General features: G+C 40.5%; 1 protein-coding gene across 7 annotated transcripts in view; it reads right to left on the reverse strand.

The window, feature by feature from the left end:
* CD44 (CD44 molecule (IN blood group)) overlaps positions 1-14,549 on the reverse strand; it is a 93,201-nt gene that overhangs the window by 45,920 nt on the left and 32,732 nt on the right. For all 7 annotated transcript variants that reach the window (XM_012452341.3, XM_012452342.3, XM_012452339.3 and 4 more), the window contains exons 2-3: positions 9,354-9,519; positions 5,433-5,566 (exon numbers count right to left, since the gene is read on the reverse strand). In XM_012452341.3, coding sequence (XP_012307764.2) covers positions 5,433-5,566; positions 9,354-9,519 — 300 coding nt within the window. The remainder of the gene's footprint in view (positions 1-5,432; positions 5,567-9,353; positions 9,520-14,549) is intronic.

Consider the following 14,549-nt stretch of genomic DNA (forward strand, 5'->3'; position numbering starts at 1 on the left):
TACTTAAATATAAAATGGAAATTTATTTGCTAGGTTAGTTGCTCCCAGAATTGCTTCTGTCAAAGAGGAAGAAAGAGATGGATGGACAGGCGGATAGATGGATAGAGAGAGGGAGGAAGGAAGAGAAGCAGGCAGGCAGGCAGACTACTATCACAAGAAGGGCTGTTATCACAAGTATTTTAAGTCTTCTGCTATAATATATATTTTTTTTTTTGAGACAGAGTTTCGCTCTGTTGCCAGGTGCCAGGCTGGAGTGCAGTGGCGTGATCTCGGCTCACTGCAACCTCCGCCTCCCGGGTTCAAGCAATTCTTCTGCCTCAGCCTCCCAAGTAGCTGGGACTACAGGCGCACGCCACCATGCCCAGCTAATTTTTGTATTTTTTTAGTAGAGACAGGGTTTCATCATGTTGGCCAGGATGGTCTTGATCTCTTGACCTCATGATCCACCCGCCTCGGCCTCCCAAAGTCCTGCTATAATTTTTGTGTGCTTATAAAAGTGGATAAAAACACAACTTGAACAAAACAGGTTTTGTTTGCTTCCTAGTACCTGGGAGCATCTGTTCCCACAGATAAAGAGGGTAACCTTTACCTGCCCATTTATTTGGCCTCATAGTGAAACTAACTGGCAGTTTTATACATTCAACTGGAAAACACAAAATGTTTTAGGAAAAGCCATTCTTGCAAAGCCTGTTCTAAAAGATTTCTTTAAAGAGAAATATCACCTCCTTGGAGAGGCCCTTCCTTACCATTCAATCTAAACTCCTTCATTACTCCTCCATACCTGTCACCATCACATAGCATCTTGCTCTCATTTCTTCTTCATGTTTACCACTATATAACCGTATCTTGTTCATCTTACTTGATGGCTGTTCATGGCACAGCTCTCAATCCCCACCTCCTGCTACCTGCCTCCCTCCCTAGAAATATGTAAGCTCCACAGATAATAACTTTATCTGTCTTGGCCAGAACATTTCTGTGTGGGGACAGAGAAACATGCAATAAATATGTGTTGAATGGATGAAAAAAGAAAAAAAGTACCAATATAATTTCCCAAGGGTCTATTCTTCCAGTAAGCACACCTAAGATGTTAACCCCCAAAATGGCCTGCAAATATGTGCAGCCCAAGCCTTTGGATAAACCCTAAATGGTAATGCCATAAGAAATAACTAAAGGAAGTTACAGATATACTCTTCATTTGTTATTTTTAAGCATCTACTCAACACTTATATGCCAGACCATATAAAAAGAGAAAAGAAGATGAATATGTTTCTGTCCCTGCTTCTTAGGAATTCACAAGGTCATGGGGGGCAGTAATAATTAATATTAATTTAGCTTTTGACAGTTTTCAAAAATATTTTCCAAATTATTGCACTTGAAAATAAGAGCATACTGCCAGCCTGGGAGATTTGGGGGAGTATCTGTCTTGTTTCTCTTGGAAATACCAACTTATGAGATGCTTCTGATGTTTGTATGTTGTGCATACGTGGAAACAGGGTTTGATTATGGCTTCTTGATGTCAGGGATGGAACAATCTCCCCCAACTTCATACACAACTGCAAGTAACAGTACATTGAGAATTTCCAGGCAGCAAGTTGTAATAGAATGGGGCATGATGTCGAAAATCCTAAGACAGTTTTGTAAATTATTAGAGCGTTTGTTCACAGGGACACCCTTCATGCTCCAATTCACTTTAACTTTTATAAAGAACATCAAATCTGGCAAATATGTTTAGTGGATGGTGATCCAAATGTGCAATTAACACATTCATGCTCTCATGTTAGATTCCAGGGCCTCATTAGATAGCCTTTCTTTCCATTTAATGAGCTCTGTACTACTTGGAAAGCTAGACCTGTGAGGTGTTCTTGAATCTGAGGACTTGTTAGAAATTCTCTGAGGTGGGCATTCTCATAAACCTTGGCTTCAACACACCAGAATAACCAAGAGAAGCATTAATTATTCAGTCTAGCTACTAATCTCTGGGTGTCAGATAGAAAGCCACCCTCCTCAATTCTTGATACATTCTAGGTATCTCATAAATGTTCTCAAATAGTTGTTGAATAAAGGAGGAAATGGATAAATAAATACATGTAGATCTTCCCTGTCCTTCAAAAGAAAATGAGGCACTTGACTGAAAGCAAGCTTAATAAATGAATGAATTAAAGTCAGCTCTGTGTTCACACAGAAGTCTCCAGGCTCATATTGGGCCTTAACCACTGAGAATGAGGCAATAAATAAATAAATAAATAAAAATCACAAAGGCCTTTTCAAGTTCTACCTTATTTTCATTTGTTAGCCAGAGGCCATGTTTCTAAAAATACTGCTAAAACTTTAAGCTTATGGAAGCTGTCTACTAAGATCAAGCTGACTTTTGTCCCTAGAACCGTTTTACAGGGGGATCACAGCACTGGGACAGGACCACCTGCTAGCAGCTCTCAAGCTAAATTAGAATCAAGGATCCTTGCAATGAAATCCTTTGCATAGGGCAGTTTATCGAAATGTTTAGCTCACTTAACACCCATATCATCTGACTCTAATCCAAGACGTTTACAATTTATTTTTCCTTAAATAGACTTATCCTCTTCTCCAGTTTCATTATTTTTTTGTCTCCTTGCTTCAACAAGATTGTTAACTTCTTTAAGAAATGTAGCCACCAGTTTTTTTACCCCATCTGTGCCTAGTGCAGTACAGAGCACATAGAGGTGATCAATAAATATTCCCTTTAAACTTAAATAAAACTTACAAAGGTAGCCATCAATATTGAGTCAATTTAGAAAACAGAAAAGGAAAAACATTACTTCTAGCTTTATTATTTAATTCATCCATGTTAGTAAGCAATACACCCCACACTGTACCTCTCAACCCTTTCAACTGAACTAACCCTCCAAGGAGAAAAAAGTAACCAATGCTCTTACTCCCAACTCCAGGGATGGGCACAACCTCATGAACAAAATTAAGGATAGAAAGAAGTCTCAGTAGCAGGCTACCTAGATGGTTCCGATGCCAGGCAATAAAACAGCATGAGCTTCTGCCTGTTTGGGTTGAGGTTCCTTCTGGCAAGTGACACTAACTTGTAAAACAAGTCAGACAATGTGGGTATGCACCTACATAACTTATTGCATGCATTCCCTCAGCAAGGCTTAATGGGAGACGCAATAAGCAGTGCCCAGAGACTCAGGAGTGTACGGCCTCATGCCAGCCCTTTCCCCACTGAGCCAACCTCTTCACCTAAAGCATAAACTTTTCCCAATGTCTCCCTCTGACCCGTTGCACCGAGATGGAGCTAGCTAGACCACATATTGCTCTGTGTCTATTTCTTGCTTGTTTATATGTGGTTTTCTCATTATAGTATCATTAGAATGACATGCTAGACATGGGTATGGGAAATGAGTATGTATGAGTCGTGTACTATTTAGTGTTAACTGGACTACCTTCCCTCTGGTCAAGCTCCATTTGTGTTCTTCGAGTTTTCTGTTCCTCTCCACAGGTTTAGTGACCTGTAAATTTTTGTCAAAATCTACTGGCTTCACACACTCCATTTCAACTGCCAGCCCTGATACTTTGTCCTAAACTGTAGATTTCTTCTCTGAATTTCCACTCTGATACCCACTGTTCATACAACAAATGGTGGGTAGTATAGATTAAAGCCACTGATGCAGTCTAGCAATTAATTTTAATTTTAATTTTTTTATTGGTAGGTAAAATATCTCATAATTAAGTTGATGTCCTTTTTTTAGCTTAGAAATCCATGCATATTTTATATTTTACTCTCTCTGGGTGTATATATATAATATATACAAAATATATATTATATAGATATATATGTATCTATATAATATATATATATATATCTGTGTTTGTCTCAGGCTGATAATGTTTTAAGTCCCTTTCCACCTAATTTAATATCCCCTTCCCACCTTTAAGGAAAACTGACACTCCAGCAGGATGTACCAAGTTTACCTCAAGGCTTCATCTTTTCCTTCACACAACTTCAAACCTTCCATGGGAACAGAAGGCCCAGTTTAAGAGGTAAGACTTTTGATAGTTGGCATCCAGAAATTTGACATTTATAATTTTCATCCTTCTCAAAAAAATCTGAAAATTTGATGCATAGAATTCTTTAATTTTGCTAGGACTTGAATTAGGCTCGTAAGCAGGATTTTCTAGGTTAATGGTTGGGAGAAAGTCCCAAAGACATGGAGAAAGGCTGGTCTGGGTTCCAGCATTTACATCGTAACTTAGGTTTCTTCTTCTCTGGTTCTCTCAACTGTTGAGTAAGGGATATTTAAGAAGCTCAAAGGCATACCATATACTCTCCAAGACTTTTTTCCAGTCCTCTCATATAATAAATACCTCTCAGCTAAGACATTTGACTCACACCCCAAAGCTATCATTAGATTCATGTCACTCCCTTATTCAAAACCTGTAATGGCTTCCTATCACATTGAGAATGAATCACTCCCTGTGAGCGGGCCCTTGCTTAGCTCTCTGACTTTGTTCCTTGGCATTCTCCCCTCTGAGAACTATTATTCTCAGGACAGGCCGGGAGGCACTTTCCCTGACCACCTTCTCAGAAAATAAAAGCATCCCTAGTACTAGTTAGCCTCGTATTCTGCTTTCTTTTTTATAGCACTTATATCAGTTTCTGACTTCAAGCTTGTCCGACCCACAACTTGCAGCCCACATGTGGTCCAAGATGACTTTGAACGTGGTCCAACACAAATCCGTAAACTTCCTTAAAACATTATGAGATTTTTTTGAGTGATTTTTTTTTGTTTGTTTTATAGCTTATCAGCTACTGTTAGTCTTTGTGTAATTTACGTGGGGCCCAAGACAATTCTTCTTCTCCCAATGAAGCTCAGGGAAGCCAAAAGATTGGACACCCCTGAAGGGTATTTAATATTTATTTGTTTATTTGGTTCTGTTTATTTATTTATTTTTAAGACGGAGTTTCACTCTTGTTGCCCAGGCTGGAGTGCAATGGCGTGATCTCGGCTCACCACAACCTCTGCCTCCCAGGGTTCAAGAGATTCTCCTGCTTCGGCCTCCCGAGTAGTTGGAATTACAGGCATGTCCCACCACACCCGGCTAATTTTTTTGTATTTTTAAGAGAGACGGAGTTTCTCCATGTTGGTCAGGCTGGTTCTCGATCTCCCGAACTCAGGTGATCCGCTCACCTCGGCCTCCCAAAATGGTGGGATTACAGGTGTAAGCCACTGTGCCAAGCCTGTATTTAATATTTATTTGTTTATTGTTTGCCTCCCCAATTCAGCATTTAAGCTCCATGGAGACAGGAATGTTATCTCTGCTATATAGATATTGAGTGAGCATTTGTTATGTAAGTGGAGGCTACATGAATCCCCACTTAAGCTGAGATCCAAAGACCAGGCTCCCAAAACCTTTCATGCCAACAGACACCCCGCCTGAGAACCAACCTGAAGCATTGAAGCAATATGTGTCATACTGGGAGGTGTTGGACGTGAGAATGTACACCCCTGTGTTGTTCGCTGCACAGATGGAGTTGGGGTGGATCCGGGGAATCACCACGTGCCCTTCTATAAACCCGTACCTGCAAGAGAAAAACAAGAGGATATTGACCTGAAAGGCTAAGATGGGAATTTCATAATATCCCATTGAATGACATTTAATGCCGTGCAACTCTTCACTCAATTCACCCTTAGGGATATCAGAGGTTTCAACAACCGAATTATGTGAAATCCAAAAATAACAGCACAGAGAGGGAAAGAGATCAACAAGACTGATAGAAACAAAGTGATTTTATTTAGAGACCTGTAAAGAGCTTTTTCTATTTAAAAAAATCATAAAAAGGATAATTAGTTCAATCGAAATTTGTGGTCAGCAGTGGTGAGTCTATTTGAACAAGCAGAAGGAAGCCTGAGTCACAGAAGAAAGAAATTTTGATTCGAGATTCATGCTGGCTTTGGGTTACCTTCATGTTTTCCAGAAAATACACAAAATGGTCAGCTTCCATAAACAGGAAGAGGTAGTTCTTCATTTCAGTACACACATTTCAGACCTGCCTCATGTCCCATTTCCCTGCTTATTTCTCAGACACAAGTCTGCAAGCCCCCTTACTCCATACTCCATTATCCTAAACATGAAGCCTTATTCATATGCAAAGTACACAGCACACTGTCTCCTGAGCATCCCAGGTATAATTCTATTGCCAGTGGGAATAAATTAACTATCATTACAATGGGAGTCATAGCAATTAAGTAAGCAGATAGCAACAGCTCATGTAGCTCAGGAAATTTCCAGAAGCAGCACACCCAAAGAAATGCTTAACCCCTCTCTCCCTACCAAGGTTTGTCTGGGAGCTTGTTACAGCTGGAGGCCCTTTCAGATACCAGAGCCCAGCCTCTTCTAGCAGCATCCTGGTGGCTAAAAACTCTCTTATTACACATTTTTTAAAAAATATAAAATGCCTCAAAAAATGAGATGTGGGCTGAGAAAATGTTGTGTGCAAGGGAAGCTGTGATGCAGCAGGAGGGCAGAGAGGAGGAAGCTAAATCCAGCAGGTGTTTGCAAATGTAATTCTGGCTAAAATGCACAGCATCAATGCTTTTCATCTTTCCTGCCAGGGGCAACAGCATGGAACCCATCACCCTGCAAGATCCATGGAAATGTCTGTGAGTTTGAAGTTTCCAGGCACACAGAACTCATATCTATGTGGCAATTGTAGCTCGCATGACTAATTTCTCATCTGAACAGACAGACTGGTTTCCCCAAGGTCTCCTTAGCTTGGCAGGGGGACCGGGCACAATTAAATGGTAATAAGTTTTCACGTATCCAAGAGTTGCTACCAATCAGGGTGGGGCAGACAAAAGAGAGTAGCTGTTAAGGTTTTATCCCAGCCCATGAGACTCTGCCATCTGTCCTGTGTCAGAAAGCTGATTCATAGCTACCTGAGTGAAATTATGGAAATGAGTTTTGCAATACTTAATACCAGTTATTGGTGACATGATAGATTTCTTTGGCACAGTTTTTCTTTTTCTTTTTCTAACAAATACTTCTTGGTGAACCTACCTGCCAACTCACCCCATCACATCTTATCATCAAGTATGGATAGCACCGACATTCTAGAATAGATTGCACTCTTTGTAAGCTATTACTGAGTTTTTGCCACTTCATGTTGCCTGGCAGTTTTCTGTGTCATGCTGTGAACTGGGGATATTAAAGTTTATATGTGTATATGTGGCATGAGTAAGTTACTGATCACAGGGAACAAAGAATATTCAGCAAATTCGGGCAGCATACTTCCCTCCCCTTTTAAGTTCCCAAAGAGGCCTTGGTCATTAAAATCCTGTCCTGGGCTCAGGCTAAGCAGATCCAGAATCCCAAATCCTCCATGGGCAGGCTGTGTGTCCCAGGGTGTGGAACTTCTCTAAGCCTCAGTTGCTTTATTCATAAAATGAGCTGATAATATTGACCAATAGTGTAATTTGAGGATTAAGTGAGGGTTTTGGCCACGTGGGCAGTAGGTCTCCCAGCATCTAAGTGCTTGATGACCAGTCAGTGGCAGTTGTAAGAACTCTCCTGGTCCTCAGCATATGGGAGCATTTCTGTATTTTTCAAATATGCCTTGTTTGTATTTCACAATCAAAGTTCAGTTTACTAAATTCATTTTCTTAGACCAGTGGCCTAGTCAGGGCCATATTTAAATAATTAGCCTTGGGAATAGATTAATGGATTTGCTAATTGGCCTGTCTTCACTGCAGCCTATGGTACAGGTTCAGTAGCCACCAGAGCTTTCTCCCTTTCTCTGCTCCTTTCATATTCTCCCAGACCTAGCTCTGAACCCATACAGATGTCTATATACATCTGCTCTTTATTTTAGAGCAGTGCTGCTCAATAGAACTTTCTACAATGATGGAAATGTTTTATAACCTGCGTTGTCCAATGCAGTAGCCACTGGCCGTTGACGACTGAGCACTTAAAATGTAGTTAGTGGCCAGGTGCAGTGGCTCACACCTGTAATACCAGCACTTTGGAAGGCCGAGGCAGGCGGATCACGAGGTCAGGAGTTCGAGACCAGCCTGGCTAATATGGTAAAACCCTGTCTCTACTAAAAATACAAATATCAGCCAGGCATGGTGGTAGGCGCAGTGGCAGGCGCCTGTAATCCCAACTATACAGGAGGCTGAGGCAAAAGAATTGCTTGAACCTGGGAGGCGGAGGTTGCAGTGAGATGACATCATGCCACTGCACTCCAGCCTGGGCGGCAGAGCAAGACTCTGTCTCAAAGAAAAAAAAAAGATGTAGTTAGTGCTAGTGAAGAACTCAAGTTTTAACTTTAGTATTTTAATTAATTTAAATGTAAGACAAAAGATTTTCCTTTTCACTTTCAGCAAAAGTCTCAGCCATTGCTCGTAATGTGGGTGCATGACTCTGTAACCAATGTAGCGGGATAGAAGCACTTAACTTACACTTAATGGGTTCCGTAAACAGTTCTACAGTTTGGCTTTTCAAAAGCCGTCTGTGTGCATGTGAGTGTGTGTTGCAGAGAAAGGAAAATCGTACCACCTAAAGACACTGCAAAATCACAGCTGCGGGCTGGGGTAGAAACTTCAGAGCAGTTATAGAGATTACTCAGACCTCTTCCAGTGAAAACAAACCAAACCAAAACAATTCACCGCGACCGCCACGATGGCTTGCTCTCCTTGTGCACCGCTTACCACAAGGCCAATGAAATTCAACAAATGAAGTCCTTACTTGCTGTGATTATCTTGGAGCCATAGTTTGAGGAAGACTCTATGGAGCTGTAGGATACCTGGTAGGAGCCTTCTCAGACTCCCAATAATAATAAATCTTAATATAATATAGATTAATAACTTTCATGCCTTTTATTTACTTTCTCAAACCAGAGAAACATAGAAGAAAAACAAAAAAAAAAATTTTTTTTAAGTGAGAGCAAGAGAGAATTGCTTGAAAAGTCTGCTTTGAGCCAAGTCTGCAGGCCCAAGACTCTACCAGCCACATATTTATTTTAAACACTGTTATTTGGTTTATGTTTTCTTGTGGTTCCGACAACGATATTGCAGCTTCTTCAAAGCCAGGAGAGCTCTGTGGAAGCAGGTTAGACAAGAGGATTCCAGCCGAGAGGACCCCTAATGGCTTCCTCTGGGCTCCCGCTCTGTGATTCACAAAGGTGTCTTTAGCTGACTTTAAACTCCAGTTGTCATACAGATTTGATTGACTTGGCCAAATTAATAGGTGGGGTTGACCCTTTAGGCCATAATCCATTCAGCTGACGGAGAGGAGCCTTCCAGTTCTAAGCCCAGCTCCCTAGGCCCAGGCCACCCGCTTTCCCCAGTGGTTGGGTGCTGGTCTCTTACCTGCAGGTCTCAAACCCGATGCTCAGAGCTTTCTCCATCTGGGCCATTGTGGGCAAGGTGCTATTGAAAGCCTTGCAGAGGTCAGCTGCCTCTGTCCGAGAGATGCTGTAGCGACCATTTTTCTCCACGTGGTATATACCTTCGAAGCGGCAGGTTATATTCAAATCTATGGGAAGAAACAGAAATGTCAGATTCTTTTGCATAAATAATTTGGAGATAGTTAGAAGTTCGCTTTAGGACAGACTCCTTAAAAAGCCAAACTTCTCTAGTAGCCAGAACCTTCAAAATTCACTCCAGCATCCCAAAGCACCATAGGATTAAGCTCAAACCTGAGATAAGACATGGTAAAATAGTGTCACACTTATATTCTCTCCATTGGTTGCTCTGCAACAAAGGTTTTAAAAAGTAAACGATTTAATTTTGATTATTGATGTCACACAGACTTATGGTAAACTTAACAAAACACAAGAAAGCAATGAAGGAAAATAAGTCCACCACTACAAAAATAGCAAACACTTTTCTGTATCTTCTTCCAGTTTATTTACTGAACACACACATTCACACGTGCACACACACACACGTACTTTATGCATATATACATAAAGTATGTATATACACACACACAGACACACACGTATATATAATCACACATGTGCTTGCATAATTGAAATAGTACTGACTATACAGTTCTAGATTTTAGAGTCCTTTTTCCACTTAATCTCATGTTATGAGCATTTTTCCACAATCAAGCGGTATCTCTCCCTGGCTTACAACCTCCAGGAGTTTATGTTTGCACTCAGTATAAATGTTATTATGGCTAAAACCAACGCAATCTGTTTCCTGGCTTCCTCTCTAACCTCAAAGTAGCTTGCTCTGCTCTAAGCACAAAACTTTTCTTCAATTCTCTCAGAACCTTTGAGCTCCTTCCCATTCTGGAACATTTGTATCTGCCTTCTTCTCTGCCTGGAATGTTCCATCTTCAAATGGTCACATAGGTGGTTCATTTTTTTTGTCATTCAGAATTTTAACCCCACATCACCTCACTTCAGAATGCTCTCCTAAACACCCTTAGCTTATCCCCAGTCTCTCCCTCACCTCATTTGGTTTTTGTGTCTCCACAACAACGTGTTCATCTATTGGTGTGTGTGGTTACTGTCTTTCTCTCCTTCCTGGAATGAAAGCTCTGAGAAAGCAAGGGCCATTTACCTGCTTGTAGCTGTTATCCCTAACCCCTACAACAGCGCTCAGTAGAAAGTAGATGCTCAACAAGTATTTATTATACAAACAAATGACTCATTGGAATTTCCTCAGAAACACACTTTTAATATATTGGCAGACCCAAAGCCTGTTGTTTGCTCTCAGAGTTCATGGCATTGAAAATGAAGCCTAACTGCTATCAGCTGGGTAGAGAATTATTCAAGACAAGTACTTTAGTGAGTTTCGTAGACATTAATCTGAAATTTCAGTAAAGAGGCAGAAATAATCCTGTTCTACTTGATTCTGTGCAACAATCTCAAAAGACTTCAAAGGCCATAATTGAAAACTCCTAGGACTATGTGATCCCCGGTTTATACTTGAGGAAACTCCATACAGAAGGGTTAAGTCATTGAAACTATCCTGCTGAAGCTTGATTCCTCCTGAACACTTCCTTGGGCCTCAGTGACAGTCCTTCTCTAAGGACACATGTTGACATTGTCTTGGGACAATGGCCCAGGTGCCTGGCCAGGCACCACTCTTTGTTGCTAGTTAAGAACCAGGTCTGGAATCAGACAGAACTGGCATTAGCCCAGCTCCCTCTCTTCCTTGCACAGGTCTAAAGGTGGGTAGAAAGGTTCTACTTATTTACCAAAAAGAAAATTAAGGCTCAGGGAAGTGAGTTGCCCAAGGAAGTGAGTGAGTACTTCTATCTAGAGCCTATGGTCTCCTTCCTGAATCCCAGTTGCTCTTTTCTATATTTCTGAGCTGACAGTGATAGGAGAGGAGACCTATTACTGCAGCGTCCCTGGGTACCCAGTACCTTTGAGATTCTGTGTTACATCATCTTCACCAGAACCCTGAGAGTTGAGTTTTATATGTGTGTGTATTATTTATGGGCAAAGCCCAGAAAAATTAAATGACTCCCCAAAGTCATCCAGCTCTTAAGTGGCAGAGCCGGAAATCTATCTCAGACCTGCTTAACATCCAAACTCATGCTTTGAACCCCTTTACTATGTACCCAAGATTCCTTTTCTATCATTAGCACAACTGAAGAAAGGAGAGTGGCACGCTTAAACAATTGTTAAATAATGACAAATGTAGAATCATTATTACTGAATTGTGTGGGCAACCACTGCCTTCTCCTTCCTGAGCAGGAAGCAGGTCCCAACCACTAGGAAACAATATCTAACAAATGCAAAATGAGATAAGAAAACTGTTAAAATTCTGTATTATCTTCCTTGATTCTGAAAATAGTAAAAAGAAGAAACAATAAATGGAACTTGAAAAGACATAAATTAATGTCTATTATATTTCCTTTCTTTTGTTTGCATCATTAGCACCTGGGGGAAAAATACCAACTAGGTGAAATAGAGAAAATGTGTTTTTGCAGTTCACTTCTTTCAAGCCTAATGGTGTTCTCTTAAGTCACTCATGCAACACTTGGCTGATGGGGCAATGCGAGCATAGAGAAGGAAATGCACAAGGCCCTTTTGCAATACTATTTGTTTTTACTGACATTTTGAACTTTGGCCTCAGTTGGCCAGCCTTAAAAGGAAAACTGTCAATCTGCATGACAGACCTTCCAGGGCCTCTCCACGTCCAGCACACAAAAGGAAAACAAAGCATTCCAATTAGCTTCTTGAAGGTAAGGCTGATAGAGGAGCCTCCAGTTCCAGGAGAGGCAAACTACCTGTCTGCCCCTGGCCCAGGTGGCTGCTGTCACTCTCAGGTTAAAAATCAGCTCTGAAGCATGGACAACAATTGGAGCTAAATGGTAGTTCCTTTCTTATTACAGTCAATTCTGCCTTGCCACCTGGCAGATAGAATATGCAAATGTAAGAGGAACCAAGTGAGGCTGAGATTTTTCAGTAAAATCCCTTGAGTTTCATATCCTACAGCCAACATAACTTCATTGACAATACGTGCATGCATTGTGTGAGTGTGTCTACATAAGGGGTCTTCAAAAAGTTCATAAAAAAAGGTTATGAAAAAACTATACACAGATTTCAATATTTTGCACCAAAATAAACTCATACTAACTTGCGATGTCCGAAACAGATCTAGTTTGAGGCACTAACAAGGATAAGACATGATTGAAAAGATCCTCTCTCAGAGTAACATGAATTCTGCTAAAATTAAAGCAAGAGCACACATCAAATTTTTTGGTGGAGCTTAGGTGGAAGAATGGCAAAATCATTGATGCCTTATGAAAAGTTCATTAGGACAATGCCCCCCAAAAATGAGCAGCTTACAAACAGATAACTTGTTTGAAGAAGAGATGAGATGATGTTGAAGATGAAGCCTGCAAGTGATATGCCATCCACATCAATTTGGGAGGAAAAAAAATTAATCTCATTTGTGACTTAAATGAAGAGGACCAATGATTAACAGCAGAAAAAATGGCCAACAATGGTTCAGCTTACACAAATCTGACTGAAAAATGAAAGTTGAGCAAACTTTCCACTCAATGGGTGCCAAAATCATTGCACCCAGTTCGACTGCAGCCAAGAGCTGAGCTTTCAGTGGAAATATTAAACAAGTGGGATCAAGATCGTGAAGCATTTCTTTGAGAATTGTAACAGGAGTTAAAACACGGCCTTACAAGTGTGATCCTGAAGACAAATCACACAATCAAAGGAATAGCTACCAAGAGGTGGAAGGGGTCCAGTCAAAGCAAGTGGACCAGTCAAGAGCCAAGGTCATGGCAGCAGTTGTTTGAGATGCTCAAGGCATTTTGTTTCTTGACTTTCTGGAAGGTCAAAGAATGATAACATCTGCTAATTATGAGAGTGTTTTCCGAAATTTAGCCCAAACTTTTGAAGAAAAATGTATCGAAAATCTTCACCAGAGAGTCTTTCTCCACCATAACAATGCTCATACTCATTCCTCTCATCAAACAAAGGCAATTTTTTGAGAATTTCTACGGGGAAACCACTAGGCATTCACCTTACAGTCAGAATTTGACTCCTACTGACTTTTTTTGTTGTTGTTGTTACCTAATCTTTAAAAATCTTTAAAGGGCGCCCATTTTTCTTTAGTTAACAATGTAAGAAAGACTGCATTGACATGATTAAATTCCCAGAACCCTCAGTTCTTTAAGGGATGGATAATAGCTTATAACAGTATCTTGAACTTGATGGAGTTTATGTTGAGAAATAAAGTTTATATTTTAAAACTTTTATCATTTAATTTCATTTTTCCATGAACATTTTGAATTCTCCTCATAGTCATGTGTCTGTATGCAAGTGAGTGTGTGGTTGTATGTGCATATGATCAGTCAAGAAAGGATGAAACAGATAAACTCAACCTTTAGCCTTCCTAGATGTGAAGGCTTAACAGGTCCTGACACATTGTAGATATCTGCAAGGGCTACTAATTAGATGAAGAAATCCTATGCAAAGTAAAAATGCTACAGCCTACTTTTATCTTAATCTCAAGAAAAAGCCCAACTCCTAACCCTGATGCTATTAAGCCACTTAGGAGTTGCAAGAATGGTGTCAAATACTTCATTTCAGGTCAACTGTTCTGTAAGTGTTCACAATCCTTCTCCTCTAGACTTAAAAGGAACCAACACTTTCAATGCTGTGTGTCACTCAAATCCTGATAATTTATGAAGACATTACTTTTTTTTAATTATACTTCAAGTTCTGGGGTACATGTGCAGAATGTGCAGGTTTGTTACATAGGTATACACATGCCATGGTGGTTTGCTGCACCCATCAGCCCATTATCTACATTAGGTATTTCTCCTAATGCTATCCCTCTCCTAGACCCCCAACCCCCAATAGACCCCAGTGTATGATGTTCCCCTCCCTGTGTCCATGTGTTTTCATTGTTCAACTCCCACTTATGAGTGAGAACATGCATTGTTTGGTTTTCTGTTCCTGTGTTAGTTTGCTGAGAATGATGGTTTCTGGCTTCATCATGTCCCTGTAAAGGACATGAACTCATCCTTTTTTATGGCTGCATAGTATTCCATGGTATATATGTGCCACTGAT

The sequence above is a fragment of the Aotus nancymaae genome, unplaced genomic scaffold (assembly GCF_030222135.1).
Source record: "Aotus nancymaae isolate 86718 unplaced genomic scaffold, 86718_ANA_hifiasm-v0.15.2.pri h1tg000059l, whole genome shotgun sequence".
Lineage (NCBI taxonomy): Eukaryota > Metazoa > Chordata > Mammalia > Primates > Aotidae > Aotus > Aotus nancymaae.